Source organism: Gossypium hirsutum, chromosome D05 (assembly GCF_007990345.1).
Source record: "Gossypium hirsutum isolate 1008001.06 chromosome D05, Gossypium_hirsutum_v2.1, whole genome shotgun sequence".
Classification (NCBI taxonomy): domain Eukaryota; kingdom Viridiplantae; phylum Streptophyta; class Magnoliopsida; order Malvales; family Malvaceae; genus Gossypium; species Gossypium hirsutum.
This window is the reverse complement of record NC_053441.1, coordinates 2,631,189-2,657,927: the sequence shown is the minus strand read 5'-3', so window position 1 is coordinate 2,657,927 and position 26,739 is coordinate 2,631,189. Positions and strand designations below refer to the sequence as shown.

The 26,739-nt window shown below is 34.6% G+C and overlaps 5 protein-coding genes across 6 annotated transcripts; 3 read left to right on the top strand and 2 right to left on the bottom strand.

Moving 5' to 3' along the window:
- Positions 1 to 1,585: 1,585 nt before the first annotated feature.
- On the top strand, positions 1,586 to 3,401 carry LOC107907143 (GATA transcription factor 21). The gene is made up of 3 exons (XM_016834392.2): positions 1,586 to 2,177; positions 2,307 to 2,621; positions 2,766 to 3,401. The coding sequence occupies exons 1-3, from the start codon at positions 1,926 to 1,928 to the stop codon at positions 3,090 to 3,092; spliced, it is 894 nt and encodes a 297-aa protein (XP_016689881.1). The 5' UTR covers positions 1,586 to 1,925; the 3' UTR covers positions 3,093 to 3,401.
- Positions 3,402 to 9,088: 5,687 nt separating this feature from the next.
- On the top strand, positions 9,089 to 11,186 carry LOC107907144 (ectonucleotide pyrophosphatase/phosphodiesterase family member 1). Of its 2 annotated transcripts, XM_041093119.1 has the most exons (2): positions 9,097 to 9,519; positions 9,659 to 11,186. In XM_041093119.1, the coding sequence occupies exon 2, from the start codon at positions 9,802 to 9,804 to the stop codon at positions 10,867 to 10,869; it is 1,068 nt and encodes a 355-aa protein (XP_040949053.1). In that variant the 5' UTR covers positions 9,097 to 9,519; positions 9,659 to 9,801; the 3' UTR covers positions 10,870 to 11,186. The 2 variants fall into 2 exon arrangements, with proteins under 2 accessions (XP_016689882.2, XP_040949053.1); XM_016834393.2 differs by having other exon boundaries at positions 9,089 to 11,186.
- A 679-nt stretch (positions 11,187 to 11,865) lies between these two features.
- LOC107907146 (thioredoxin-like 2-1, chloroplastic) lies at positions 11,866 to 13,869 on the top strand. Its single transcript, XM_016834396.2, has 4 exons — positions 11,866 to 12,582; positions 12,802 to 12,984; positions 13,128 to 13,292; positions 13,517 to 13,869. The coding sequence occupies exons 1-4, from the start codon at positions 12,373 to 12,375 to the stop codon at positions 13,559 to 13,561; spliced, it is 603 nt and encodes a 200-aa protein (XP_016689885.2). The 5' UTR covers positions 11,866 to 12,372; the 3' UTR covers positions 13,562 to 13,869.
- Positions 13,870 to 14,793: 924 nt separating this feature from the next.
- On the bottom strand, positions 14,794 to 16,111 carry LOC107907145 (cytidine deaminase 1). Its single transcript, XM_016834394.2, has one exon. It carries the CDS (start codon positions 15,850 to 15,852, stop codon positions 14,938 to 14,940), a length of 915 nt encoding a protein of 304 aa, XP_016689883.1. The 5' UTR covers positions 15,853 to 16,111; the 3' UTR covers positions 14,794 to 14,937.
- A 1,551-nt stretch (positions 16,112 to 17,662) lies between these two features.
- On the bottom strand, positions 17,663 to 19,933 carry LOC107907147 (tetraspanin-2). Its single transcript, XM_016834397.2, has 2 exons — positions 19,311 to 19,933; positions 17,663 to 18,117 (listed from the first exon to the last, which is right to left on the bottom strand). Exons 1-2 carry the CDS (start codon positions 19,806 to 19,808, stop codon positions 17,806 to 17,808), a joined length of 810 nt encoding a protein of 269 aa, XP_016689886.1. The 5' UTR covers positions 19,809 to 19,933; the 3' UTR covers positions 17,663 to 17,805.
- Positions 19,934 to 26,739: the final 6,806 nt, after the last annotated feature.

Below are 26,739 nucleotides of genomic sequence, written 5' to 3'. Positions count from 1 at the left end.
TAGCTAATCCGTGTCTCGTGCATGTAGCTTTTTAGCAACCATCTTTTTCGTTTGTGTTGTTCCTTTCCTGGCTCAGCCTTTTCAATTATTTTTTTCACCTCCTCCTTTTTCATGGCCAATGGTATACGTTCAGAATTTTTTATTTTCAGCCTACCCACACAGTGAATACTGAATAGTAGCATTTTGTTAGTGTAAATTCAGTGATGTCAAAGCACTTCCAAGCAGAGTTGTTTCAATTTTCAAACATGAAAAATCTAATTTATTAAAGGAATAAAAATTAAAACGCTGTTTAAAGTCACAGAAATTAAAATATTGTATTAAATATAGTAGCCGACATAACTCAGACGAAAAGAAGGATATTATTCCTTTTAATTTAATTTAGTTGAAATTAAATGCTAAAACATATTTTTAGAGAAGAAAATAGAAAAATGGACAGAATAACCAAGATAACATTTGATAGGGAAGAAAGAAATTCATTTTAATTTAATCTAGTTTGTTTTCGGTATATTCTTTATTTTTCATTTTTAATTGGGTGAGACTTAACTCACAGTTGTATAGTTACAGACAAATGTCAGCCGTCAGATTATTATAATAATTGTAATTATTATTTTAAATTTAAGATATTTTAAAAAATAATTTAACGTTCTTAAACTCTAAAGTTTAGACATTAAAATTTTAAACCCTAAAATCATAAATGATAATCCAAAAACCCTAAACCCATGGTTGAGGACAGTCCATAAGTTTACGGACTATGGCCTTATAAATTTCCTTATTAATTCATCAGATAAAATATTACTATATATATTTTTTGGACGAAATATTACTGTATATAAAAAATCTTAAAATTTACTTATATTATATGCTTTTTCTCTTCTCCTTTTGTCCCCTAAAATAATATCTACCCAACTACGGATATCTTAACGGTTCTTAGCTATATGCAACGATAAAAACATGAGGCAGCCAGTAAGTTTAGTAAAAGATATATATATATATGTGGATGCATGTAGCATGATGGTAAAGATGTGGGGTGCTGCATTTGTCTCTTGCCTGCTTAAAGCATTCAATGGTTTTTGGCAAGACTAAGGAGGTGACATACATATATGTATGAGAACGAGGATATATACTTTGTGTATACCTATTATACCCTAATTAGAAATATATACTTTCTGTATATATTTATATGTATGAGGATACATACTGATTGACTATTTGCCTTCTTCTTATTATGAACAGAGAAGGAAAAAAAAATTATCTGTCTTCTTACTAGCTAGCTCTTGATGCTGTTTTCTTTCTTTTCTTGTAAGAAACTATATATAAATGGTAAAGTGAAGCAAACCAGTCTATAAATCTGCGTTTTGATAATTTCATCAAGTTGACGTGTTGATGCTAATAAAATTTGGTGCTTAAATCACCAGATTAATTTCAATCATAAATTATAAGTGGTACATAACTTTGCAAAAAAGACAAGTATGTGGAGATGAGAAATTTCGATAAGTGTATGATTAATATGTGTGGCTGCAATGAAATCAAGCCTATCTTGTGGTTTTGGAATTATTACAAGTGGGGTTAAATCTGCAGATAGGGTTTCTTTTCTTTTTGAATAAGATGGAGCAGTACACTAGCATAGCATTCAAGATCAAGACTTCACATTTTGCTTTGTACCCTTTTTAACTTGTTCATTTGGGTATCATATTGTTCATGAAGGCACGTGAACCTCTTATTTCCCCTTTATAAGTGAATTACCACTCGATGGTGTAGGCCCTCTTTTGCCTCTTTTTTATTTTTTTAATTATTAATAATATTATTATTAATCTCTATCATTCATCACCGATCCGATCTCTTCCTTCCTTATTATCTAAAACATAGATCCTCCACCTTTAGTGGACGAAGCCAACACCGTCACTTCGATTGCTCCATCTTTCCCCATGACTTCTAGTAATTGTTATTCATCTCTTTATCCTTTTCCTATTGACCTAAACGAAGATGATCAACACCAACACCACCAGCTTTTCAACTTAATATCTCAACCTTCTTCTTCATCATCATCATCATCTTCTTCTTCGTCGCCTTCTACTTCACTTACTTGTCCTTTTTCCTTCAGCCCAACTGTTCAACACCAGCAAGCAGCTTTCTATCAGAGCCTACCCCAGCAGTTCCATGATGATCAACAAGATCAGGTATATATATAATCACCACTTCCTGTTTATCTTTCTTTCATAACCTAGGGTTTTCTTTGGGTGACTTTTTAGGGGAAATAATTATTGATTACTTGCATATTTATATATATATATGTATATGATATACAGGAAAAAATACATGTTCCACAAGATGGACCATTGAGGAGTGACTGTGAGCTCAGGTTATCTATATGGAAAAAGGAAGAAAGGGTTGAAACTCATCATCAAAGTCATGATTCTGCTAAGTGGATGCCTTCAAAGATGAGGATGATGAGCTCCGATCACACCAATTTATCAAATAGCCCTACACCGAAATCCGAAGATCATCAGGAGCAGAAACAACCATCATCTTCTCCGGACAACAACAACAGCACAATTAGGGTTTGTGCTGATTGCAACACTACTAAGACTCCTCTCTGGAGGAGTGGACCTCGGGGCCCCAAGGTACTTAAATTTCCAGTCTTCTTCTTCTTTTTAATCCAAACCCTTGCTCTAAAGTCAAACGTAAAGAGCACAAAGGCAATTGCCACTCAATTTCTTTTAAAGATATTTCATTGATCTTTTTCACTTTGGTCTATCTGGCTGCAGTCCCTTTGCAACGCCTGTGGAATTCGTCAAAGAAAAGCAAGAAGGGGTGCAGCGGCGGCAGGCATCGTTGTTGCAGCTGAGACACCGCCAAGTATGAAAAGTGAGGTTCAACTTAAGGCGAAGAGATCAAGCAACGAAGGTTTTCCACATTTGAAGAACAAAAAATGCAAACTTAATTCTCAATCTCAAAGTAGAAAGAAGCTGTGTTTCGAAGATTTAAGGATAATATTGAGCAAGAATTCAGCTTTTCATGGAGTTTTTCCTCAGGACGAGAAAGAGGCCGCGATCCTACTCATGGCCTTATCGTATGGTCTTGTTCATGGTTGAAATTTCTCCCCACCACCTTAGCCTTATATATTGTTGTTTTCTAGGTTTAAATAATTAGTGTTGGGAGTGTAGTAGCTAACTAAGGTCATAAATGTTTGAAACTAGAATTGTCATTGAGTGTGAACAAAAAGTAATTTGTTAAAATAAAGAAAAAGAGATTAGAAAAGCAAAATGCATGTAGAACTTTAGAGCTTTGATTATCAGGTGAATTTGAACAGGTTGGTAACCATAATTATGGAGCTCTTGTTCTTCTACTTCTTATTCTATATATATTATGTCGTGAACTTAATAAAATTCTATGCTTTGATTTGTCTCTTGTTCATTTTCTCGTTTATGGATAAGGGCTTATTAATAATGTTAATGGCATTTTGTTTGAAAACGCCGCCTATTGGAGTCACGTGAACAACAGCGTTTCACCGCTGACATTTTCTTTTCTTTCATTTCAATCTATCATGTTTTATACGTCATAACATATGCATTTTCTTTTTCTTTTTTCAGCGTTTTAAAATCCTAGGGTTTTCAGTAGAAGTAATTAGCAACTGTTTTTCACTAGTTTTTGGGCTTTCACATTTTATGATGGTGATGAATCAAAGGGTAGCTAGGGTTTACAGCTTTTATTTTTTATTTTTCTGATCGAAAGTCGCCTAGAAGAATGTAATTTTGTCTTTGACAGTGTCTTTTATTCATGTCTGATTACTAATAGTATCAAGTGTAGTGCCACGACAACAATAATAAATGACTGCATTTGTCCCCCAGATGGAAGATTTTGATTGTTGATATGCTTTTATATGAAAAAATTAGATAAATATTCCACAATTGGTACAACTTTAGTTGTGATATTAGAACATTTATGTGGATATATAATAATAGCAAAGGACAAAGATTTTATTGCAAGATTTAAAAAATTTTAATTTGTAGGTAGTAGCTACTTAAGTTGTTTCAATGCCCATCACCTAATATAATTTTGTTTTGGTAATAGGAAGCGAATGTAATGACAACACATTAGTTAGAATGTAATAACCATTCTCGAGAAACTCTCATAATATTGACGTCTCTTTATATATTTACATTTCATTATAAATTTAGCCATTCAATTAACTCATATTTAACATTATTTAGCTAATTAATAACCAAAAGTAGAATATTCAACATTATTCAGCTAATTCCCTAAAACATCATTACTCAGTTAATAAAGTTTTGATTTTGTTATTAAAATTAAAATTTTAAGTATGAGTATTTAGATTCAGTAAATTATTAATAAACTTAAATTTCGCAACATGTGTTTTGTTTAGAATTATTTAAAATAAATTTTATATATAATTATATTTGCATTCATCTTATACATTGTATAATTTATGTTTGAACTTTAGGTTTAATATTATACGCAATAAATTTTAGGGTGGATTTAGATTTTAACTTTTTTTTAGTAGTCCCCTCATCGTAAGTGCTCTCCAAAAAGGTAATTGGTTGGCTATGAAATGTAAGGGTAAGCAAAACTCAATTCGATTCAATAAATTGGAAGAAAAAAAAACTTTCAAGTTATTCGAGTCAACTCGAATAAGTAATTCGAGTTTCGAATTCGAGTCGAGTTGAATTTTATAATTCAAATAACATATTGGTGTAAATACCCCTTTGTCCCTGTCAATTTTGAAAATAAGCAAATTAGTCTCTCTAAACAAAAATTATAAAAAATTCAAAATAATTTTTAAAAATTCAAAATATTTATAGAAATTTAAAAAAATTTGTATTTAAAAATATATAAAATTTAAAAAAATCTAAAAACATACAAAGGAAGTTAGATTTTTAAATTTTCTAAAACAATAATTTTAGGATCTAAATAAGTTTATCATACTAAAGTATCTTTTTTTTTGGTAAAATGAGAAACATCAGTTACATAAAGCGACCATTCGTTTTATCAACTTGTAATAAATCTAAAAGATCCTTAGGAGTCTCATCAATAATTTGTAAGCTTGATTTCCAACTCAAACTGAGTTTAGCAAGACGATCTGCTACCAAATTTTGATTTCTTGGAATATGCTTTATCCTCCACTCCCCTTCTGAATGCAAAATACGAAGAGTTCTTTGGAGCACAGTGATCCCTGAATCTTCCAAATCCATATCAGTCAAGATTTGGGCGACTTCAAGATTATCCGTCATAATAGTGATTCGTTTATAGCCCTTATTAAGTAAAATGAGGATCCCATCAAGAATAGCCCAAACTTCAGCTTCGAACGGAGAACACATACCAAGGAATCAGTTAAAACCCACTAACCAATTTCCATCTCGGTCCCTAGCCACACCTCCTGTTGCAGCATAACCAGAGTCTCTGGCTACAACTCCATCAGTGAATAAAAACACCCAATTGTCAGCTGAATTGACCATCAAGGAAGAGCCCTACTTGCTCTTAGAGTGATCTTCAGTATGGTATAAGAGTAGTGTCGAACCCAACAGCTAGAGACTTGCACCACTTCAATTGCTGTCCAAGATATATGTTGGAAGATGAACAGGTTTCTATTCTTCCATATACGCCAAGCGACTAAACCAAACAGGCATGACCACATGAGACCATAATCTTGCAATCTTTCATGAAAACAAAGGTTAAGAATAAGCCAATCCTGAAAAGAAACAGAAAAAAAAACCTTTGTTTTAACTGATCAGGAATCACAAGCCGCCACACATCTTGCGCGGAAGGACAATCTCTGAGAACATGCACCAAATCTTCAATGTCACGACCACAAATAGAACAGGAGCTACAATGATTGATTCCCCTTCTAGCTTGTTCCGAATTTGTAAGAAGTTTTTGTTTGAAAGCAAGCCAAAGGAAGACTCTTACTCTCTGAGGACCTCGATATTTCCAAACAATCTTCCAGTAATCCTCCTGGGGATTCCAAGAATTCTCTTTCAAATACCAATAAGCACTACGAACCGAGAAGACACCAGACGCAGACTGAGCCCAAATAATCCTATCCGATCCAGAGTTAGGGTGAGGAGGAGGAATGCTAACGATTCTATTTATTATAACTTCAGGCACCCAGGCACGAAATAAATCCAAATTCCAGCTACCATCAGGATTGACCATCTCCCTAACACAACAATCCAAATCAAGGTTAGCAAAAGGAGGAATTTTTGAAATTAAAGGGCCCATACCTGGAATCCAAGGATCTTTCCAACATCGAGCACTAGCACCATCTCCAATAGACCATGCAATATTTTCTCGAAGAAGTGGCCATATCTTAGAAAGTGCCCTCCATAGAAAAGAACATTGGTTTCTGTTGATAGAATCTGGGAATTGATCTTTCCAACCATATTTGGCACGAAGAACACGAACCCAAAGTGCATTACTTTTAGAAACAAGATTAAGTCCAATCTTCATAAGAAAAGATGAATTTTGATCTTCCAAATGTCAGAATCCAAGGCCTCCCCGAGACCTTTGGTTGGCAAATAGAACTCCAGCCCACCAAAGACATTTTGGGATGCCCATCAGTATTACCCCAAATGAACTGCCTGACCAATCTTTCAATGTCCGCACAAACACCTTTCGGAATCATCAAGGACTGCATGAAATAATTAGGAATAGAAAGAAGCACTGATTGGGCCAAAGTGATTCTACCAGCAATGGATAAATTCCTAGCGTCCCAACTCTGTAATTTATTCCTCACTTTATCCACAATAAAGCTTAAGGTACTTTTGGAAATCCTTTCGTGTAAAAGAGGAACACCTAAATAAATGCCAAGATTTCGGACTTCTTGAAAGCCAAAAAGTTGGTTAATTTGATTACGAATATTATCTTCTGTATCTTTGGAATAGAAAATGTTACTTTTCCTAACACTAATTTTGTGACTTGAGATTTCACAAAATTGAGTTAGAACATTATCCAGAATATTATTTTATTTTGAATTTTTTTCAAATATATATGGTTTCAAATTTATTTGTTCTAACCCGAAATTAGTTATGCTGTAATAATATTTTAATTTGACATGTTTAGTTTTTTAATTTAACTCGAATAATTTTACTTGACTCGACCCAACTCAAATTTCATTTTGTTTGACCCAAATTGAAAAATTTTCAAATCAAATTAGGATGATAAAATAGGAATCGTCAACTTGATTTTCTCTAAATTTTTTTCACTCAATTCGATCGAACGCTCACCCCTAATGAGATGTGCTCCATTCTCGTGAGTTAGGACCGAACTCCCGACCACATGGTTAAGGGATGAGGTAAGTAACCACCACATCATACCTCATGGTTTAGATTTGAACTCTTTTGACCATTTGAATTTGTTTTGTTTATACGAATAGTGTAAATATGATCTTAGATAAATTTTTTATATTTCAAAAATGCAATTTAAATTTTCTCTTGGAGATAATATTGTTGAGAGGAGTAGCTACGAACTCCCAACATAGACTATAAAATGGACATGAACAATTAAAAAAATGTAATTTAATAAATTTAATAATTTAGATTATGTTTTGTAAATCAAATACGGGCTCGTTATTTACTGAATAAACACAAAAGAAAAAGCTTAATTATTATACAAGCATTAAAATAGTTTTTCATAACAAATAGAACAATTAGTTTAAACAATATTAAAATGACGAGTGAAACTCTAGTAAAAAAAAAAAACTCTACAACTTAAAGTAAAAAAATCTAACCAACTAAGTAAAATTAAGTAAAATTAAATTGTTGAGCTAAAAACAACTAAGTAAAATTAAATTGTTTCTAATTCATGCATTAATATGTAAGGAAAACTCTAACCAAGGTCATTAAATTATTAGCAAGTTTAGTTCGGTCACTTGATTTTATTTAAGTCGTCGGGCTGTTCAAATTGTTGTTGTATGGTTTTCTCTATTCGCATAGTTGCATTAATCGAAAACTCTTATTCCCCTTCTATTTTACAGTTAAGTTTTTTTTTTCACAAAATAGTTTTGAGTATTATGAATCTGCGAATAAAAATTCAAACAACTTTTTTTACGATCTTCAACACTGTCTGTCAGATTGACTTGGATCTAAGGTATGCTCTTCCACTCGTCGATAGGTACTGATACATCGTACCAATCTTCAAATCATCATTTGGAGCTTGCTAGCTTGAGTTAAAAAAAAAAGAAACCTTAATAACTTGTGGCTTAAAAAAACTTTCGAATAATTTAATATTCATTTTATGATTTTTTGAATTTAAATGACTAAAATAAAAATGTACTAATAATTTAATAATCTTGGGTTTAGTTTACCTTAAAATGCATAGAAAAAATAATACTCCTATCTAATAAAAAATAACAAAATTAAAAAGGAAAATGTGAGACAAAATAGAACTGGCATTGGTGGGCCAGTTTAGAGGGAGGAAAGGCTACGCCTTTAAATTAATGAACGGCAGGCTCTTATCTTCTAAGGAATCCCCCCGTATTAATGGCTACGAGAGGGCCCATTTGGAGTAAAAAATTTGTCAAGTAAATTTCAAAATTTAAAAGCTTGAAACAAACTTATAAAATTAAATATTCCAATGAATAAAATAGGTTATTTAATTAAAAATGTTTTAATATCTCAGTCCATGATCTGCTATATTTCCCTAATAAAAAATAAATATTTTGATTCACTCGAACCATTTTGATGCTTGCATTGAAATTTACCTATTTGAGTAATAACACGTATAGCTCAAGAAAATAAAATTAAAAGAAGAAACGAATTATACAAAGTCTAATCATAAATTTACAAAAATATGTTTATATTTTTTAAATCTATTTTTTTATTCATATATAAATACAAACCTTTAACCATTTAAAATATGGTATAAAATAATTAAATTATTTTTTTTAATATTATATATGTTTCTATTCTCACTTTAAAACTACAAATGTACCTTTTAGGTTTGAAAACAACAAGCCCACCTTTTTTTCTTTTGAGCTACTAGGATATTGGAAATTGACGTGATAAACGACAGCGTATTACTGAAACACCGACGATATAGTATTATTAGACCCACGCTGCGTTACAGCCGCACTGCTGAACTTAAAGTAATGGTGACCGTCTGATCCTTCATGGATTTATTAGAATATTCTCAATAAAGAAACGCGGCAGTGGTTCGTTTGTAAAAGACTGAAGTAGAATTAAAGCCTCTTTGATTTTATCTTCAGGTGGACTCTATTGGCGATTGGTCCAACTCACCTTCCCAACGAAGACTTCTTTGGGCGATTTGCCAACCAACTATCGGTGAAACACCCCCACTTTATCATTATACTTTCTCAAATTTCTTGATTTCTCTCGTTCCTTTATGAGGCCTTGATTGTGGAGAAGGAAAAAAAAGAAAGAGATGATGGGTTCCGATTCATTGGCTCAAACAAAGCCGATTCCAATACCGACCCAAGAAGAAGATCCCTCAAGTCAATCTACGGCTCTACTTGCTTTCGACACTGATTCTTCTTTAGACTCGGAGGTAAAATCATCCCCTTCAAACCGCCGCACTTCCATCATCTTCATCGCTTTGATACTCCTCACTTGCATTGCTCTTTCGGCGGCCCTCGCTTTTGCTTTCCTCTTTTATTCTTCTTCTTCTTCTTCTTCTTCTTCTACAGAGAACAAATTCTCTCGTCCTTTGAAGAAACTGGAAAAACCGGTGGTTCTTTTGGTTTCATCCGATGGGTTTCGATTTGGGTACCAATTCAAGACCCCAACACCAAACATCCACCGTTTGATTCAAAACGGGACTGAAGCTGAGATGGGTTTGATTCCTGTTTTCCCTTCTCTTACTTTTCCTAATCATTACTCCATTGTTACTGGTCTTTATCCTGCACATCATGGTATTATAAATAACCATTTTTTGGATCCCAAAACTGGTGAGTTTTTCCATATGGCTAGTCATGAACCCAAGTGGTGGTTAGGTGAGCCACTTTGGGAGACTGTGGTCAATCACGGATTAAAGGCTGCTACCTATTTTTGGCCTGGAAGCGAGGTGAAAATGGGCTCTTGGGATTGTCCTGAAGAGTTGTGTATGAAATATAATGCTTCTGTTGCTTTTGAGGATAGAGTGGATACTGTTTTAAGTTATTTTGACTTGCCTAGTAGTGAGATCCCTGTGTTCATGACATTGTATTTTGAGGATCCTGATCATCAAGGTCACCATGTTGGACCTGATGATCCCGAGATCACAGAGGCTGTTGCTAGAATCGATAGAATGATTGGGAGGTTGATTGATGGTTTGGAGAAAAGAGGGATTTTTGAGGATGTTACTATAATTATGGTTGGAGACCATGGAATGGTTGGTACATGTGATAAAAAGCTGATTTTCCTTGATGATTTGGCACCTTGGATCGAAATTCCGGCTGAATGGGTTTGGTCTTATAGTCCGTTGCTCGCTATTCATCCACCTCCGGGTCAATCAGCATCGGATGTTGTAGCAAAGATGAATGAAGGACTGGAATCTGGGAAGATTGAGAATGGCAAGTATTTGAAGGTTTACCTTAAGGAAGAGCTACCTAGTCGGCTACATTATGCCGCAAGTGACCGAATTCCTCCCATAATCGGGCTGATCGAGGAGAGCTTTAAGGTGGAACAGAAAAGGAGTAAGCGAAAAGAGTGTGGAGGATCACATGGATATGACAACGCAATTTTCTCCATGAGGAGCATTTTTATTGGTCATGGTCCTCAATTTGGCAGGGGGAAGAAAGTGCCGTCTTTTGAGAATGTTGAGATATATAACTTGGTAACTTCAATTCTCAGTCTACATGGTGCTCCCAACAATGGGTCTTCAGCATTTCCTGTATCTATTCTTTTACCTAGACAGTAAAAATTATGTCCTACACATGTTTTGAGTGATCTTAGCTGCTGAAGTATATGCAGTACAATTTAGCAAGATGATAACTGCAAAAGCCAGATGATTATCCGTTTATCGACGAGTTCATACATAACGAGACGGTGCAGAAGAAGGATGTTTAGTGAAATAGGATCCATTCAGATGTTTGTACTTTACATCTCTTGTTCCTTGACTCCAATTTTTTCTTGTATCTGAGCTGTACCATGTCATCTGAAACTCATCTTACCATTTTGGTTCTATTATGATGTTTTAAAATTATAGAAAAATACAGTACATTGGCCAAGAGCAAATTATTCTAGCATTTATCTATGCTTCTGTCCCCCACCTTAGATATTAAAACATAGATGTTTCTATTAAATACATGCTTTGTCTTGTCTGCAGAGAAAATGTTATGGGCTAATTTGCATCATAAGATTCATATAGCTTCTTTGTGAAATAAAAAATCAACTATTTATTATAACAATAATAGTAGGATTTAAAGCAGGGTTGAAAGGGAGAGGGATCTGCTGGTGCCAAACTTTTTATTTTCCCAGCAAACGCTGTTGACAACATTGCACAAACTGGCAACTCCCGACCAGAGGCGTAGCTAGGGGTGGCAGGTCCCCACCATGGAAGTTTTTAAAAAAAATTAAAAATGATAAAAATTACGATTTAATTTCGATTTTTTTAAAAAAAATTGACTTCGGTCCCTGTTCTGGACGTACACGTGTATCTTGGAGAACAAAAACCCAGAATTTTTTTTTGTCACGTTTAAAAGCAAAAAGATATTTGTGCAATTAATTCTGGCCTCACAAAGCGTTGAATCTTTCCTGAATCTTCCAAAGAAAAGTAGTGTTCCACGCGTTCCAATAACTGGTTTCGTCGATGCTTTGCAAATTATGTGTTCAAAGATGTCCATTTCAGGTTTAAGAGACTCTAAATTGGTTTGTTTTTATAGTTTTTACAAAAGTGAACTTTGAATGTTCATGGGATGGAGGAGAAAGAAACAATTTTTGGTTGATCAATTTTGGTAGGTCGGATGATAAATAAATGACAAGCCTTTGCTGGTCTTGCTTTTGGCAGTTTCTGTTTATCAGAGGGGAATTTCCATCCTACTGTTCCGCTTTTACACTTCAGAATCTTCTCCCTTCAGTTCTCAAATGGAAAAATTGATAAATTTAGAACTTTTTTTGGAAAAACAAAATTTTCGTTGCCATAACATTTTTGATCCCAAGAATAAAACTGTAAAAGAATTGTAAATTAGCCTAATTTCTTAATTTGTCTTATAATTGGGTAACCGGCTAACAGGTCCAAGATTCCGAAACAAACAAAATTTTAGAAGATGTTTTTCCCTTTGCCTTTTCTTGTATGTGTATCGAAGTTTGACCTTCCACTTTCTCCAACTCCAATCCTTTTTTACTTTCGCCTATTTAAATCAATGCTTAAATCCCACCAAAAGCATAACAATATCTCTCGAATCTCTAGAGACTAGAGTAGATGGCAGATGCTATTAGATTGTCGGCGTCCTCGTTTCATTGTTCATCGTTTCTCACTTCCTCCTATGCATCCACCACCTTGAACTCTCCACAAGCGGCTTTTTCTCTTTCACCCAAATTTAATTTTGATAGGAAAATCTGTAATCTTTCTTCTTTTGCCGGCGTTTCTCCTCTTCCTTTGACTTCCACTAAGCATTTGCTGTCTTTCAAGGTAATGGGGTTTGCATTTTCTATTCTTGGTTTTTAAATTTTATTAGTTATATTATGAAATTATGATTACCCATTTGTTTATGCAGTTTTGTGTGAAAACTGATGCTCCGTTTCATTTGAACTTTGTATTTGTAGTATGAAAACCCCGTTGGTTTTATATCTTTTGGTCACTTGTTTTATATGTAGAAACCATTGAGATGGACAAGTTATTGTTTTGCAGGTGCATGCAACTATGACTGAAACAAGCAAACCCAAATGGTGGGAGAAAAATGCAGGGCCGAATATGATTGACATTCACTCTACTCAAGAATTTACGACTGCCTTAAATGAAGCTGGAGATAGATTAGTTATTGTTGAGTTTTATGGAACTTGGTGTGCTTCTTGCAGAGCTTTATTTCCCAAGGTAAATTCATGTCTTTCTTGCTTTACAATATTTCATATTTTCTCTAATATCTCAAGTATTTATGTTTTGCCCCTTTTGAAGTAGCCTATGTTGTTTCTGAATGAGTGAGTTCTTATGATGTTGCCTTGTTATGAATATGGCAGCTCTGCAAAACTGCCCAAGAACACCCTGAAATTTTGTTCCTCAAAGTCGATTTTGATGAGAATAAGGCTATGTGTAAAAGTTTGAATGTTAAGGTGCTTCCTTATTTCCATTTCTACCGTGGGGCGCATGGACAACTCGAATCATTTTCGTGTTCGCTTGTCAAGGTATGCCTTTTAACCCTTCTGTGCCTATCGACTATCAGTTCACTACTAGAATCTTAACTTTCTTGAAACACATTAGAAGTAAAATGGTCCGGAACTGGCATGGATAGATGATCGACTTTCTTATGCAACTACATCAATTATCAGAGAACATCCTACGTAAACTTATTACCTACTCAATCTTCATCGTCTTAACTATATCTGCTTCGTTTCCATATCATCTGCAGTTTAAAAAACTTAAGGATGCTATTGAAATGCACAGACAACCGTGAGACAACGCTAGTCCATTTAAGGGAGTTGGAGACTTGAATACTGAATCTGTATCAGCTCCTTTCGAAAAGCCTGCAGCATCAAACTAAACACGTACGTGTTTCGTTACATAGTATGCTGATTGCCATGATATTTGCCTCTGCAGTATCAAAATATTTCTGTATGTTCCATTTTTATAAGTAGAAAAGAATATACTAGGTAGAAATTCTTAGCTAGCTGCATTCTTTTTCAGTCTTATTCTGCCCCTTATACATGTAATGTAACCTCGAAATTCAATTGGAAATCAGATTCACATGTCTCTGTTGGATTAGTATTTGTTTTTGGTACAGGGGTGTAGGCTACCCAACTTGTTTTATTTATATATACACAGCAAAAACGGACGCCTGGATCTGATCTTTCACGAATTTGGAGTTATTAAATCTACTTAAAATCTGAAAGTTTACCGTGCTGGCTGGCACTTGCCTGACAGCAATGAAACCTAGCAAGGAGATCAAATATAATAAATTATATAAAAAAAAAGAGGGAAGAATTGCTGTGAATATATGTGGCTAACTTTGAAGGAAAACTATAATGCTTTTTGTTCTCTTCTAGTTGGCTTTGCCTTTCTGGTGTGAACCCTCAATTTATTGTTGGAAGAGTTTGTACTTTCTCTACCTTTTTTTTTTGCTCCTCTCCCTTCATTAAGAGCAACAATATTCAGACAAAGCCAAACATAAGAATCGGCACTTTTGGTGGTTAAGAACTATCAACTTTGTTTCTGATCCATCATTATATTCACAATTTCAACATTGCCATTTAATTCAACCACACTCTGCAGTATCTTGTACAAATATCCCACTTTCTGATTACAAAATTCAAGACCATGGATGTTTGATGGGCCATTAACAACAGTTTCCAACTACATGCATGTCGTCACAGATTGAAAAACTGTCTCAAAAGAAGATGAAAATGGTGAATTTCATCCACCAACCACAAAACACAAAATTAAACTACAGCTGGAAAATGGACCCCTTTCCACTTCCATACAATGATATCAAGTCCACTCCAAAAGAACAGAGGAATCTTTGCCCCATCCTTGAACTTTTAAAAGGATCATCAATCATATCAGCTTAGCTGCCTCTCATTTTCGGTTTTCATTTATTAAAAGCTCAAGCATCTCATCCAAATCCATGAACACGACAAAAGATAAAACAGAGACAATAATTTGAAGTTGCAGCAGATATTACAATGCATCTTCACAAAAGATTAAAACTTCTTATTAAATGGCTGATTCCGTTTTCATGGTTGGACTTGGTTTCCTAAACCGATTCCGTTTCTTCTTCGTCAATAATCCATATCATGCTTAGATATAGCTTACATTATTAAGAACTGAAATCTTTTAACAAGTTTTTGTACAATGGAACACTTTGAACTCACACTTTGGCGAAATGCACTGCAAAAGCAGCCTTGAAGTATGTTCTTGTTTAATAACAGCATCCGCTTTCTCCACAAGAACCGCCCCAACAATCCTCTCGTACCCGCCTCCGCCACCGCCAGCCACGTAAGCGACGAGCGCCGCCTGAGCCGGTGGCAAACTCGGATTATAAGCTGCTGATTCCATGTAAGACCCTTTGTATATCTTCCCTTCAACATCCAGCAACGCCATCCCAGATGGACAGCCGCTGTAAGGCGCGTGTGACATATTGGCCGCATCAACAGCCGCATGTTTTAAATCATCGACACCGTTGATTTTGCCGTTGCATAAATCGTTGCAAAAGGACAAGCCGTTTCGATGAGGCTCGAGGAGAAGAGGAACGTCTTTTTCTAGCAAATCGTCTGGGCCGAACCTGTGAGGTAAGAAATGGGACAACGGAGTAAATTCTTGGTCTTTATCATTACAATTATTGTTTATTTTGTTTTCTTTTTCGTCCTCGGACGAAGTTATGAGGATCTTGACATCGGAGGCGCCACGGAGCTCTTGGAGGAATTGGCGGCAATGGCCGCAAGGGGCGGCGGAAACAGCCAGGTATCTAAGACGTGGTTCCGCATTGAGGGAAAGGTTGGTGATGAGGAATTGCTCGGCGTGGACGGACTGGTTGAGGGGGAGACCCGGGAATTCAAGATTGACCCCGAAAAAGATCCGACCAGAGGGTCCCATTCCGACTGCTCCGACGTGGTAGTTCGAGATTGGCGGGCGAGCCAAGGTCTGGGCGGATTTGACCAACGACGGGAGGAGTTGGAGCACGGTTTGGCCCGATTGTTTGGCCATTTGTTCGGCTTCGGCGGACTCGATCACGAATCTGGGTCGATCCATTTTGAGAGACACGTTAACGGGTTAACCCGTTTACAGAGAGGGCGGACCGGTTTGGGTGATTTAGGGATGAGAACGATGAGAGGTCGTTAAAATGAGGAAGAAGGGGAGGGAAGGGAAGCCGTGAGTGGAGGTTATTTATAGTTGAATTGGCTTATGGTTGTCATGAAAACAGTAATTAATTGTTTACTACAGTACTTTAAAAAAAATTATTACTATAACTCCTTTTTTCTAAATAATTTGTTGTTTGCATGTGTGAACACCCAAGTAATTTGGTTACATTTTATTTAACTTTAGCCTCATCGTGCCTCGATGAAAAAATATGTATGTTTAAGCGATAATTTTTTTAAAATAATGAAAAATAAAAGTATTTTTTTTGTCGTAATTAAAGTATTCATTGTTGATAGTAGTGACTAGTGCTCTTTAAAAAAATAAATTATTAGTATAGTAATTTTGATATAGTAGCATTTTTTAATTAAATTTCTCTTATAAATATATCATTGACCTAACTAATATTAAAAAAAAATTAAATGATTTGGATTAATGTTAAAACAAATCCTTGCAATTGGTTATATTAAGAAAAGCATTTGACTACTGAAAATTGAAGCAATTGTGTTAGGTCATATAGTTCCGGTTGGTATATTAGTTGTGTTCAAAGAGTTGTGAGAGTGACGTGCACAGTCAATATTTATTTAAAACCCAAAGCAAGAATCAAACAAAACAATTTGGGTTTGAAAATTCTTACATTTGTCAATTAGTCACCAAAAAACATTAAAAATCCAACCAAAGGTATATTACAATTTACCTACCATTTCACTGTTTAGCAACGTCAAAAATATTTACCAAATAATTCTCACCTACCTTAGAACACACCAATCAATTGAAGTTACTAGTAAAGTTGTTGATCATATTGTACATGTGCAAAATGCTAACGTACGTCCCATGTTATATTAGCACTTGCGGAAGGGTCGAGGAAGGAACAAATCTCTGCTGCTTATAATTTTATAAAGCTAAAATATGGAAAAAGTCAATAAACCAAAAAGAAGGAAGTAAAAGTATATATATTTTTGTCAGTCAAGAAACCCATGCCTTGGTTTTTATGTTAGTTCTTATTATTTGGTAAAAGAGAAACCGCAGTTGTTGGGGTCATATTTTCCATTAAGCTGGTGGATTTGAATCTTTATAACAGGTTATTCAACTTCACCTTGAAGCTCTTTTCATTTTGCAGAATAGAATCATATTCCTAATCCTGTGTGTTGATTCTGCATGTAAATATGTCATCTGATATAACCGGAATAGGCCTATCGTCAACAAGCCTCAAAGGCTGTAAATATGAGAGTAGCCTTTATGCTGCATTGATGTAAACCCATGTGCCTTCATATGGACATATCATTCATTTTAAAATACACCCTAATTTTAACTTTTTAGCTTTTACAAGAAACAAATAATATCAGTCCTATCTCCAGGCTGTCCTAGACGCTAGATCCTATGTATTGTTTACTCAGGCTGAAGATTATGAGAAAGTTCCTCAAATCAATGAGTTCCCAAATTTTTAATATATATTTTTTGCAATTTTTTGAAGGAAAGCAAAAGTATAAAATTGGTAAAAATATTGTGGAAGCTTATTTATTAGAATCAGATTGTAAATTAGTATCTGTTAAAATTTCTATCTATTTCAGCTATTAAAAATTTATTCTTATGCATTAACATGATGTACACGTAACACGTCATATTTTATTATCCGGTTATTTCATCAGCAATGACCTCTACGATACTTTTATCATATAAAATCCCTTTGTTTACATTTTCTAGATTTAAAAAAATAAAAACCCTGAGAATTGGAATATATACACAGACATTATTGACTAACAGATGCATTCAACAAAAAAGATGAAAGTAAAAGCAAGCAAATTGCAATGGAAAAATTACAAAGCGGGGAGGGTTTTGAAAGATTTATTAAATCCAACCCTGTTTGTAGCGACGGAAAAGGTCCTCCGTTTGAGCATTCTTCAAAGCACTGCAGGCAATTACATAGACGCATATCAGTACCACCACTGCCACTATGAGAATTATGTTCACTTTCCTCCATTCACTCCTCAAGTTCCCCAACAGACCAGCTCTGCACGATTTGCAGTTATAGCAGAGTTGGGTCTGGTCATTGCTCCACAGATAGCAGTCAGGGTCCCCAGTTGGGTTCGTCGGGTTCGTCCACACAGTTGGGTTCACAAAATTGTAGCCACAGGCTGTAGGAGGCTTACAACATCCTGACTGCCAAACAGAACTTTAAACTAATCAGAAAGTAAATATACACTGGATCGCAAACATGATCAGTCAGTGTGTATGGATATATTGCCAAAACTAGCTACTATAAATTTCATATTATTATTATTTTTAAAAAGGTGAACTTTTAATAGCGTCAAAATCCCATGATTTCATATTAATAATTCGTCTGTTAGGCACTTATTACTCCATTGACACTACCTTCTCCGACCCACTAAATGAAAACTTTTTCATCTAACAATTTGTTTTCCCCAGCTGCTCCCACAGTTCAGAAAAAAGGATGCATTATCAAACTATGAATTGATGTAGGGTTTTTAATCTAAATAATATTAAAAAGATACTGAAATGACATGTTCCAAAAATTATATACTAAAATGGTATATTCAAATGGGTGGAGAGTGGTGCATAAATGGCACCACCCTGAATTCTAACATAATTTAGTTAATATATATATAATATTTTAGTAGTGGTGCCAAAGTGATAGGCGGCACTTGATAGGCGACACTGGTAGTGCCTATCTAATAGGCGGCACACCTAGCATTTTTCCCACCCCACTTCCTCATCTTGTTCAACTTTAAAGTATCAATTTAAAAAAAAAATAACAGAACAAAAGAGCCGGCACTGATATTTTAAAATTGAGTTGGATAAGAGAGAAAGGGGAGAAAATGCTAGGTGTGCTGCATATCAGATAAACACCATAACCCATTATGTCAGAATCTAGGGTGGTGCTGCCTATGCACCACTTTCCATCCCTTTAAATGTACTAGTTTAGTACATCATTTTTAGAACATATTATTTCAGTATATATAATTTTTTAATATTATTTAGGTAAAAAATCCATTCATCTACTATGAAGATATCAAAACATGCGTATAGATAATCTTGTGGGCATATCTTTGCTTCTAAGTTTAATTACAGAGTTCAGTGTTCATTGTTTGGAAACTGTTCAATCAACAGTTAAAAGTGGACATATTTATGGGATACTTATCCTATGTTCTTACGGTGAGGGAATGAAAATCTAAAGACCAGTTTGGTTGTCTGGAAAACAAGAGTCCTCGTATGAATTCTCTAGAAGGGTACTTATATTTCCATAAAAGGATCACGATAATTGAGATAAGAATGGGCATAACCCACAATTGAAACAAAAAGATCTAAAAAAAAAAAGCAGAGAGTGGACTTGCCTGAAGAGGAGAGAGATGAGCGGCAAAGAATTGATCAACGGTGATGTATTGTTGATTTAGCTTAGGACAAACATCAGTGTCAGCTAGGCAAGCCCTGATCTTATTCCAGCTCTTGGAGTCAACTATGCGGTTTCTAAGCCAGCTGGAGTAGCCATCAACCCTGTACTCCTTGTAACCCTTTCCAGGCACATCGTAGCTGCCATCAGGCCTAGTAACTACGAAAGCAAAGACCAACAAGATGAGGAGGAGAGCAATGAGGATGGCCATACAGCAAAGATAGAAGGCCAAGAGAGTCTTCTTGTAGAAGCAGGCGCCGACAAAACCAGCAAGGGAGACAAGGAGGATGAGGAAGCCAAGGACAATGACAGGCCACCGAAAAAGGTGGATGCAAACGTTGTCAGGCTTTTGGGCGAACCAGATGCCGGCTGCAATGATGGGGATGGAGCAAAGGAAGGCTGCGAAATTGAGAACCGCTGTTATGTAATTAGCTAATCCCATAATTGTTTAAGGATGAGAGCAAAGGAGTTTGGAGAAAGGAGAGCAGAATATCTGAATAAGTCTGAATCTTAGAAGATTGGGTTTTTTGGGCTGTTTTGGACCCCTTTTTTTTTTATCGGTTCACTGGTTTAGTCAATATTACTTACTAAAAAGTAGCAAGGTCTGCTCTCACTCCCAGTTCTACTCCCACATTCCAATTTTTTTTCTCTATCTTTTTTAATTATTAAACAATTCATAAATTATCAAAGAACTTTTGTTAAATTAAATTATTAGTATTTTTAATATAAAAAGATATTTACTTGTTTGACCAATTTAGAACAATGCAAAATTCATGCAAACAATATATATATTTTAAATTTTAATTTGCTTCTCTAAAATCAAGCTCATATTGAGAGTTGAAATCATACAACTCCAAATTCAATAATTCTATTTGCTTATTTAGCTTTTTATGCGTGTAATATTAGCCATATAAGTATTTTTTTTATTTTGAAATTCTTTTACGGTTTTATCAATTAAAATTTTTAATTATTATGTTAAAAGAGAATAGAGATCAAATTTTTATAATTAAAATGGGGCGATTAAATTTAAAACGAGAAGAAAGCACATTAACTGAAAATAGGAATAACAAAACTCGAACGATCCAATTTATTTCGAATCAATCCTCACTAGATAGATCGAGTTTTTTTCTTTCTGAAAAGTGGATGTTGGGTGTGATAAGATAGGGTGAGGTGAGGCAGAATGGATTTTTTTTTCTTTTGAAGTATGGGCATAGAAAGAGTATAGTAATTGTTTGGCCCGTCCAACTATACGAAATTACCATTTTACACTTACACATATATAATTATTAGAAGGTAAATTATAAAAATGCATCATATATAACTATTAAAAAAATAAAAATATTTTATATTTAAATTAAGACAGGGGACAGACTAGAGCTCAGGAAAATGGATGTTTCTAATATTCATGGAGTTGATAGTAGTTTTTAAGATCACAAATATAAATATTAGAAGGGTAGAATTATAAAAACGCATATAACTATTGAAAGGGTAAAACATTTTGTGTTTGACTTTTTTTTTAATTATGTTTAAATTAAAATAGGATAGTGCTAGGTGATGCAAAAATGATTGTATTCAATATTTATGAAAATGGTAGGGGATTTGAAGATTAAACATTCACTATAGAATATATAGATTAAAATAAGGATGGGTTTGGATGGGTGGTACGTTTACCTGCGGTTAGTGTAAAAATAACAGTAATAATAAGATTAGATATTGTAACGATACTGTAGCATGAGACAAAAAAATAAACTAAATGTATCGTCTATTCAAACTCACACTAAGTTTAGAAGTTATCCTACATATTACTTAAATTCTGTACTTTATCCCCCCAAAATGATAAAAAATTAATTTAAACTTTTAAAAATTATAAAGATATAAACTATTAAAATAATAAAATTATATTTTTACTATTATAAAAATATACAATTTAACTTCAGCCTCAAAAAAGAATTTTTTGAATCCGCCAACCCCATTAAGTTTATGTAAAATATGCAAAGTCCCATATGTATTAATCTTAAAACCGGATAAAACCAATTTCGGGCTTTAATAGAAACCCATGTTTAGCCCAAACTTGAAATTTAGATGAATAATTGGACTAATGGCCCGACCTTTGGGCTTCTCTTAAATATTGCAGCACACTGTAATCTACGCAATATTAAAAATATTTCTCACATAGTGAAATGTAGCATAATCAAATATATATTACCAATAAAATCACTTTAGTAGTGCAATCCCTTTTTTAAATTGCTTTTCACAACCCTTTAACAAAGAGAGTATTTCATTCCCATAAGAAAAATAATGGCAGTATCGTCGGGTTTTATAAAAAACAAAAGTGAGTTATTGGAATGCCCTTCAATACGATGTGATGGAAAAAGTAAGAGAATATTCCAAAAGAAGTGCGGTAATAATGGTGGAGATGGTTCTTGTGCTAGGTATTGAGGTTGCGTTGAGGGTTGCCTGTTACCTGTAGGTGAAATTAGTTAAACCTATTGTATTGGCAATACAGTGCAAGAGCCATTTTGTTGGCTCTGTAGTCCCACAATATCTAGTTGAAGCCGATGTCGAGTGCACTCAAGTAGGATATCTGTTAGGATCGTCCCGAATAAGCAACGAACAAGTAAAAATAGTAGAAGAAATTGAGAAGATGAACACACAAATTTAACGTGGAAAAACCCCTCAAAAGAGGATAAAAACCACGGGCAAAGATAATTTTACTATAATGGCAAAAGAATGAAGAGTACAAAAGATGGAAATAAAAACTAAACCCCGAAAACCCGAAAAACAAAGAACCCTCAAACGTAAACACAAAATTCTCTGAATGTGTTATGAGTTCTAATCTAATGGGTGTCTCATAATTCTAAGATTGTAAAGGAGCCTATTTATAGGCTAAATTAGTAAGTCAAATAAACTATACTAATAAATGCTAAATATATTATACTAATAAATACTAAATCTTCTAGAAAGAAAATATATTTTTGTTTAACTTGACTTGCAAGCAATCTCTTAGAATTTGGGTCACACAATTCTAACAATCTTCACATTGACACGAATTCTTTCAATGCCATCTTTGCCAAAACCCGCCACGGGCCTATCTTGAACTATGCAGGGAATTAACTGAGTCGAATCTATGCTTAGAAGCTGGAAGACTTCTAGCCTTCGACTTGTGCACTGCCAAATCAAAACTAACCCGGGTCTGATTTTCACGAATACAGTGCCCTAACTTTTCAAAACCTGCATCCAAAAGAGAACCTCTCTTCAACGAAACGGTCATACCTTTTTCCCTCCTATGACCAAGTTGCCTCCGCTTCAAATGAGTTGACTTTGACTCCGTAACGGACGAGGGACGTCCGATTTCACCGGTCACTGTAGAACCTTCCAGAATATAAAGACTGCCGGTTCTTTTACCTTTTAACAAAACGAGAGCTCCACGAGATACTTTAATGTCGCTCGACTCGATGTTGATTCTGCATCCTTTCAAGTCTAAAATACTCAAGGAGATGAGATTCTTTCGTAAATCAGGTACATACCTGACATCTGAGAGTGTCCTAATCGTCCCATCGTGTATCCTAATTTTAACAGTACCAATACCGATTATTTTACTAGATGAATCGTTTCCCATGTGCACAACTCCACCTTCAACTGAACTGTATGTGGAGAACCATTCTCTATTGGGACACATGTGGAAAGAACATCCTGAATCTAGGATCCACTCAGACGTAAGCTTGGAGTTATCGCTCGTTGACACTAACAAGAAATCATCACCGCCTTCATCGACCAAATTAGCACCAACTACATCTTCCTCGTTACTCTCAGCAGCTCTTTTATTTCGCAGTTTATAACAATCTGCTTTGACGTGACCTAACTTTTTGCAATAGCGACACCTTTTGTCTCGTTTCTTTGATGCTACCAAAACAGAAGCTTGTCTATCTGCTTTGCTATTCAAATCAAACTCATTGTCGAGTTTGTCTCTACTCAACAAATGACCCTTCACATCTTCGAACGAGAGTTTGTCTCTGCCATAAATCAGGGTCTCCCTGAAAGACTTGTATGAAGAGGGTAAAGAGCACAATAATAGCATAGCTTGATCTTCATCGTCAATATGAACCTCAACGTTCTTTAAATCATTTAAAAGAGTAATGAATTGACTGATGTGATCTTTAAGAAGCTCACCTTCGTTCATGCGAAACGTAAATAGACGTTGTTTCAACACTAAACGGTTAGCCAGAAACTTAGTTGCATAAAGAGTTTCTAACCTTTTCCACAAGGCGAATGAGGTCTTCTCCATCAATACCTCCTGCAATACTGTATTCGCGAGGCACAACTGGATTGCAGAAAAGGCCTTTTCATCAAGCTCTTCCCATTCTGTTTGATTTAGATTCTCAGGCTTTTTCCCTGTAACAACCTTTTTCAAGCCATTTTGAACTAGAATTGCCATCATCCGAACTTGCCACAGATTGAAATTTGTCTCACCATCGAACTTCTCAATTTCAAACCTTGTTGCTGCCATCTCTGACCGGGCTGATCTATGAAAGTTAAACTAGCTCTGATACCACTTGTTAGGATCGTCCCGAATAAGCAACGAACAAGTAAAAATAGTAGAAGAAATTGAGAAGATGAACACACAAATTTAACGTGGAAAAACCCCTCAAAAGAGGATAAAAACCACGGGCAAAGATAATTTTACTATAATGCCAAAAGAATGAAGAGTACAAAAGATGGAGATAAAAACTAAACCCCGAAAACCCGAAAAACAAAGAACCCTCAAACGTAAACACAAAATTCTCTGAATGTGTTATGAGTTCTAATCTAATGGGTGTCTCATAATTCTAAGATTGTAAAGGAGCCTATTTATAGGCTAAATTAGTAAGTCAAATAAACTATACTAATAAATGCTAAATATATTATACTAATAAATACTAAATCTTCTAGAAAGAAAATATATTTTTGTTTAACTTGACTTGCAAGCAATCTCTTAGAATTTGGGTCACACAATTCTAACAATATCAAAGAAACGGGTGGTCATGTCATCTCCTACATGCAACACTTGTACTTGCCAATCTCGCTCCAGCAGCCTCCAAACATTCCTAACTACTACAACAGAACAGACTCGAGAATTCCTGTTGTTCACCACCTGGACGGCCTGTAAACAGCCACTCTCCAACAGCACTTTTCTATGCCCTTTATTTTAGGCCAGGTCCAAGCCAATGTAAATCGCCCAAATCTGCATAACAAGGACATCGCAAGAATAATAAGTTCTTATTCTTCCATATCTGCCAGCAACCACTCCAAACAGCACGTTCCACTCAACCCTTTCATGCATATGATCCTGTCCTACCCGTAAGTTAGACAATAACCAGTCCGATAATTCTCTAGAAAAGAAAGCACGTTGTTGCGTTGCTACTAATAATCGCTCCCACATCCCTTTAACCACCCCGCAGTCTCGGAGGACGTGAATGATGCTTTCAAGCTGTGCACCACACACAGCACAGCCGCTATTGTCGCAGAGCCCTATTTGAAATAGTTCAGTTTTGCACAAGATCCTCTCCCTCATTACCAACCATAAGAAAAACCGTACCCTTGGAAGTAAGGCACTTTTCCAGACCATTTTCCACTGCCAACTCCCAGCACTAGCTAAAGTACCTAACAACCTGCTATATTCCCCTCGAATTGTGAAAAGACCTAGAGAGTTGTCATTCCAACATGTATCAGGCCCTGCTAATGCACTCTGTGTTGGTAGTGACCCTATCCGGAACAAAGTATCTAAATCTAACAGTCGACCAAACTTCCCTCAGATCAACGGTCACCATGCATATATCGACATATCACGCATCCTTGCATTCTCCAAACGATCATTTAACCTCAAGGCTAAGTTTCGAAACGGCCCAAGATTACCATCCCATGCATCATCCCAAAGCCGAACGTTCGTCCCGTCACTAACATTCTACCTTAAGTTCTAAGACGCTCTATACATTATGCGAGTCTCAAGGCCTAATTTCAGATCCATAGATGTGGTGGATTTACGTTAATTTAAAGTCCAATAACAAGATCAAAGGCCAAGCAAATCAAATCAATATTCGATTAAAGACAATATGTGAAAATGAATCTTTTCAACGAAAGGAGGAAGGATACATTCATAGAATAGGTGGAATTTATTAAAGTCAATTCAACCAAGTTATCAATTTTCAAGCTAAAAAAATTAGTCAACTTGTGACGAGTTTTTTTACGGGATCCAGACATTTATTGGCTTAGATGTCTGCATAGAGTTTGAAGAATTATCTCTTAGTTTCGAAATGCACTTTAAATCACTCAATTTCGAGTTCGGAAACTCAAATTATAACCATCTTAGTGAAGACCGCGCAAGAAGAATTTCTAAACAGGATTATTATGAAATTTATGATTTTCGGGTTTTTTATTCGAGTTTAAATCATATTGGGTTCGAATTTCATGCTTAATTTTTATTATATATGAGCTCAATATTGAATTTATTAAGTTTTATTATTTTATTATTTATTTATTCGGAATTTTAAATAATTTTTAAGCTAATTAAGAGTTTTATATGAAAAAAAAGATTTAGTTTAAAACTAGTTGTTTATTGTTTATTGAGTTTAGTATACCTTCACCATTCTTCATTTACTTTTTTTTGCGCCGTCATCGGAGATTAGGTTTTTAGCTTCTTTTCTTTAAATTTTTATTAACAATTTTTTTATTAATATGTATGATGTTTTTTCTATGAAAAAAGATATCTATGATATTTTGTTAATTATAAAAGTTAAACTTAAAATAATGGTTTAAAATTGGATACCTGACTTGTGAGTTAATCCATGGATCTATTATTTTAGATATATTAGACTGACTTAAGGGTGATAAAAGAAATTCTATGCATATTGGCTACAGATTCTAAATAGCCTCTTTAAACAAATCATTTAATTTAAATTTAAATTTAAAATCACAATAAATTTATTTTTAATTTTTAATGCACTTTAAAAATAAAAATAAATAATTATTTAAATATTTTTAAATAATTAAATTGAATGGATAAAAAACTTAGAGTGTAACATGAAAAATAAAATAAACACCACATAAAACCATCAATATTTAAAATATAAATGATATCAATTATTAACTTAAGAATAACACAAAACTAATTTTTATCATTTTTTTTTCTTTTCCTTCTTTATCAGCTCTCTCCTTTCACTCTCAGGTAAAATAAAAACAAAACCACTTGGTAAAACCTCAAACCCCAACATTTACCGTGTGCTTATTTATTTACTTTTTACTAGTAATTATAAATTATAGATGTAAGGAATGGGATTGCTGCATTCAACTGCATGGATCACTAGTGATTATAATTATAATTAATTATGTTTTCTTCT

What these genes read in the sequence shown, in the direction of transcription:
- LOC107907146 (XM_016834396.2), top strand. Translation starts at nt 12,373, where the DNA reads ATGGCAGATGCTATTAGATTGTCGGCGTCCTCGTTTCATTGTTCATCG. An exon ending in GCAGAGCTTTATTTCCCAAG is followed by an intron (nt 12,985 to 13,127) that starts GTAAATTCATGT and finishes TGAATATGGCAG; the next exon opens with CTCTGCAAAACTGCCCAAGA. An exon ending in TTTCGTGTTCGCTTGTCAAG is followed by an intron (nt 13,293 to 13,516) that starts GTATGCCTTTTA and finishes TATCATCTGCAG; the next exon opens with TTTAAAAAACTTAAGGATGC.
- LOC107907145 (XM_016834394.2), bottom strand. Translation starts at nt 15,852, where the DNA reads ATGGATCGACCCAGATTCGTGATCGAGTCCGCCGAAGCCGAACAAATG.
- LOC107907147 (XM_016834397.2), bottom strand. Translation starts at nt 19,808, where the DNA reads ATGGGATTAGCTAATTACATAACAGCGGTTCTCAATTTCGCAGCCTTC. An exon ending in CTCATCTCTCTCCTCTTCAG is followed by an intron (nt 18,118 to 19,310) that starts GCAAGTCCACTC and finishes TCTGTTTGGCAG; the next exon opens with TCAGGATGTTGTAAGCCTCC.
- LOC107907143 (XM_016834392.2), top strand. Translation starts at nt 1,926, where the DNA reads ATGACTTCTAGTAATTGTTATTCATCTCTTTATCCTTTTCCTATTGAC. An exon ending in ATGATGATCAACAAGATCAG is followed by an intron (nt 2,178 to 2,306) that starts GTATATATATAA and finishes TATGATATACAG; the next exon opens with GAAAAAATACATGTTCCACA. An exon ending in GTGGACCTCGGGGCCCCAAG is followed by an intron (nt 2,622 to 2,765) that starts GTACTTAAATTT and finishes ATCTGGCTGCAG; the next exon opens with TCCCTTTGCAACGCCTGTGG.
- LOC107907144 (XM_016834393.2), top strand. Translation starts at nt 9,397, where the DNA reads ATGATGGGTTCCGATTCATTGGCTCAAACAAAGCCGATTCCAATACCG.